We start from the raw sequence: 4,003 nt of genomic DNA, 5'->3' as shown, positions 1-4,003 counted from the left end.
ATATCATATAGATCTACAGAGAAATTGAGAATTGATTTAGCTAAGTAGAGTGCAACCATGTTAGCCTCTCTAAACGCATGTGATCCTATCCATTGATTGAAGGTGTTCAATATTTGCCTTGCATCCTCAATCATCATTCCCCCTCTCCTCCAGTTGGATCCCTCCTTTTGTAGAAGATCAATAACTTGTTTCGAGTCCCCTTCCAAGATTAACTACTTCAAACTAATTTCCTTGCAAAAGATTGCTGCTAGTAGGAGACCCTGAGCTTGAGCATCAAAAGGGTTTTCTGTGATCACTCGAGATGCCTTGAGTGCACCTATAACCCGTCCATTGTGATCTCTAATGATTACTCTCATCCCCATTCTACCTATATCCACCCTCAAAGCAGCATCTCAATTTACTTTAAAAAGGTCTATTGTTGGTTTTTACCACTTAGAGTTCTTTCTGAGTTCTCTGCATTAGATTAGGTTGGTGGGACTGGTTAGCCTCATGGAAGGAAAACACCTTATTTCTTGCTGTTTGGGATATGTTGGTAGGATGCCTGAACCCTTTACCATGCAAAAACTCATTCCTTCTGGTCCATATCCCCTTCAATGTTACAGCCACCTCCTCCAATTCATTTTGGTCCAGTTGCTGCACTAGAGACATCCATACATTGAAGAACAAGTCATTTTGGTATGACATATTTTGAACCTTGATGCACCCTTGACTCCACACATCCCTTGCAGCTGAACATCCCCATAGAGCATGGCCTGATGTTTCAGGTTCTATTCTACAAATTGGACAGAGGGGATCTTCCATAACTTTCCTCATTTTCAGGCTGGCACAAGTGGGGAGTGCTTCACTGCAAGCTCTCCAAACAAAGAATTTTAAAGCAAGAGCAACCTTCATCTTCCATAACCTCTTCCACACATCTTTGTCACTATGTCTTCTCGATGCTTCCCCCTCCATTCCTGACTCCAAACTTCTCTGGTAGTGGTAACCGCTTTTAACTATATACTGGCCATTGTTGGAGAACTGCCATATCATTCTATCTTCTCTTCCTCCTAAGCTAATGGGTATGGATTTGATGGCTTCAATCTCTTAGGTTGAGAACATCTCCTACATGAGGTCCTCTCTCTATAATTTCAAGCAGGGGTCTATTATGTCACTCACTGATTTACACCATACATCATTGTCTCTAGGTGATGAGATCTGGTAAGAAGAGAGATCCACCTATCCCTCTAGATGTTGATGTTGGTTCCATTTTCCACCCTTCATATTAAGCCTGCTTTTAACATCGACAATCATGCATGAATGCTCTGCCAAGCATATGAAGGCCCTGGGCCTAATTCTGACTCCATCAAACCCACCTTAGAGAAATACTTCTGCTTCAAGACTCTTGTGACTGATGAGGATGGATCTTGTAGCATCCTCTAGCTTTGCTTTGAGAGCATAGCTAGGTTGAAACTTTGTAAGTCCCTAAAATCAAGACCCCCCTAACTCCTTGGCAAAGCTTAGTTGTTCCCATGTAATCCAATGGATCTTTGAGGTATCTTCATTGTACCCCCACCATAATTTTTTAAGGAGTTGGTTCAGTTTCCTGGTGATGGATGTTGGTAGGAGGAAGATCCCCATTGCATAGGTTGGGATACCTTGGAGCATAGCTTTAAGTCGTGTTTCTTTCCCTACATTTGAGAGATGCTTTGTCTTCCAGTTATTAACTCGAGCCCATGTTATATCTATGAGGGAATGAAAGGCTGCAATCTTTGTTCTTCCCACCATTGCAGGTAACCCTAGATATTTTTCAAAAGTCCGATTCGATTTAATACCAACAAGTTGCAGGATCTAGTTTTGACTCTCTTGCTCTGTATTCTTGTTGAAAATACTAAGGATTTGTCCTTGTTTAGCGCCTATCGTGAGGCTTGTTCATAAATTTTCAAGATCATTAGCAGTCTGTTTAGCTCCTCAATTGTAGCTTGACAAAAAATAAGGCGATCATATGCAAAAAACAGATGATTCACCTTAGTGGGGCCTCTCCCCAATGGTGCACTGCTTAAATCACCCCTCTCTTTAGCTTGATTCAGTAGGTGCAGATAGGGCTTCAACACATAAGATGAAAATGTAGGGGGAAAAGGGATCCCCTTGTCAGATTCCCCTAGTTGGGAAGAACTTTTGTTGAGGCTCACCATTAACTAGAATGGAATAAGAGACTAAATTTAACCAATTTTGGATCAGGTTGACCCAATGTTGGGGGAATCCGATTTACTTCATCACAACTTCCACAAACTTCCATTCAACTCTATTGTACGCCTTGCTCATGTCTAATTTAAGAGCCATGAAGCCTTTCCTCCCCTTCATCCTTGAGTGCATCGAATGTAGTACCTCATATGCTACTAGTGTATTGTTTGAGATTAATCTCCCGGGGATAAATGAACTTTGTTCTACAAATATGAGTTCTGGAAGTATACCTTTCAATCTATCTGCCAAAGTTTTGGATATTATCTTGTACAAGACCTTGCAGAGGCTTATAGGTCTGAACTCAACCAACTTTTTAGGATTTTTAACCTTGGGAATCAAGGCAATTAATGTGTCATTCAACTCTTTAAGTGAACCACCATGGTTTAGAATTTGAAGCACAAAACTACAGACCTCTTCACCCACCACCTCCCAATGTTTCTGGTAAAACTGAGCACGAAAGCCATTGGGTCCAAGAGAGCCCAATGGAGTCATTTGGAATATAATTGCTCTAACCTTCTCATCTATAAAATTCTTCATTGGGCTCTCTTGGACCCAATGAAGAATTTTTGGATGTAAGGCATGTAAACAAGCTTCAAAGTTATTGGGCAAATAAGTAGTGAAAAGTGAAGAGAAGAAACATGTAAACACAACTCCAATGTCATTCAGTTCGTGAGCTACATTCCCGTCATTGTCTGAAATGGACTTGATGGAATTAGTTTTCCTCCTTTGCTTTGCCTGCATGTGGAAATATTGTGTATTCTTGTCTCCATTTCTAAGACATTGCTATTTTACACGTTGCCTCCATTTCATCTCAGTTTTAGCTAGTGAGATTTCAAGTTTTCTTTGTAATATCTGCATACGATCTATGTGGGATCCATCACCATTGTCTTGTAGGTGGCTAATGCTAGCCAAAATGCGAGAGGAGTCCCCTTATGCTTGTTGTGTTGCCTTTTGTTTCCAGTTTAACAGGTCCCTCTTGCAATGGTCAAGCTTGGATCTCAGCTTGCTTGCCTGTGTGTCCCCCGTGGCCTTTGTTCCATGCTTCTTTAACAACACCTCTACATTCCTCCTTTAGTTCCCATGCGGCTTCATATCTAAAAACCTTGTTTCTCCTTCTCCTTCCATACTCAATATGCTGCATACTAACATGTAAAAGGGAATGATCAGATTTGACAGCTACCAAAGTATTGCAATAAGCTTGGTTAAAGAGCTCATTCCATTCCTTATTGGCCATTGCCCTATCAATTCTCTCCTTTGTGAATTCTCTACCCCTAATGTTGTTCGAACAAGTGAATTTCTGCTCTTGTGAATGGATGTCACAGATTCCACGTAGTTCAAGGGCCTGCTTGAAATTTTCTATCTGTATGTAGGGTCTCCTAGCTCCCCCCCCCCCCAATCTTCTCCCTTTGATGTAAGATTTCATTGAAATCATCTGCACACAACCAAGGTATTCGTGGGCATGGTTTAAGGGTATTGAGCAATTCCCAATTGTTGTTTCTTTTCATTGTATCTTGGTGAGAAGCCAATAAATTGCCAACTAGGGTTGCCTCCCTCATCCTGTATTTGAGCATTAATATGACATCGAGTGTAGCTAGTAACTTTGACTTTCCAACCTTCTTTCCAAAGCAAAGCAATGCCATCACTTGATCCCACACTATCCACGGCAAAACAGCTATCAAATCTCAAGGACCTTCTTACCTCCTCCATTCAGGTTTTGTTGCACTTAGTTTCCACAAGGAACACTAAGTGGGGGCACTTATCCTTAATCAATTTCCTAAGGATT

At 41.2% G+C, this 4,003-nt stretch overlaps 1 protein-coding gene across 1 annotated transcript; it reads right to left on the bottom strand.

The window, feature by feature from the left end:
- Positions 1 to 432: 432 nt before the first annotated feature.
- On the bottom strand, positions 433 to 1,029 carry LOC121258684. The gene has a single exon (XM_041160228.1). The coding sequence runs from the start codon at positions 1,027 to 1,029 to the stop codon at positions 433 to 435; it is 597 nt and encodes a 198-aa protein (XP_041016162.1).
- Between the last annotated feature and the right edge of the window lie 2,974 nt (positions 1,030 to 4,003).

The sequence above is a fragment of the Juglans microcarpa x Juglans regia genome, chromosome 3S, assembly GCF_004785595.1.
Source record: "Juglans microcarpa x Juglans regia isolate MS1-56 chromosome 3S, Jm3101_v1.0, whole genome shotgun sequence".
In the NCBI taxonomy this organism is placed as follows: Eukaryota; Viridiplantae; Streptophyta; class Magnoliopsida; order Fagales; family Juglandaceae; genus Juglans; species Juglans microcarpa x Juglans regia.
This window is presented reverse-complemented; position numbering and strand designations above follow the sequence as displayed.

Excerpts from the sequence above, each read along its gene's own strand:
- LOC121258684 (XM_041160228.1), bottom strand. The coding sequence starts at position 1,029 with ATGATATGGCAGTTCTCCAACAATGGCCAGTATATAGTTAAAAGCGGT.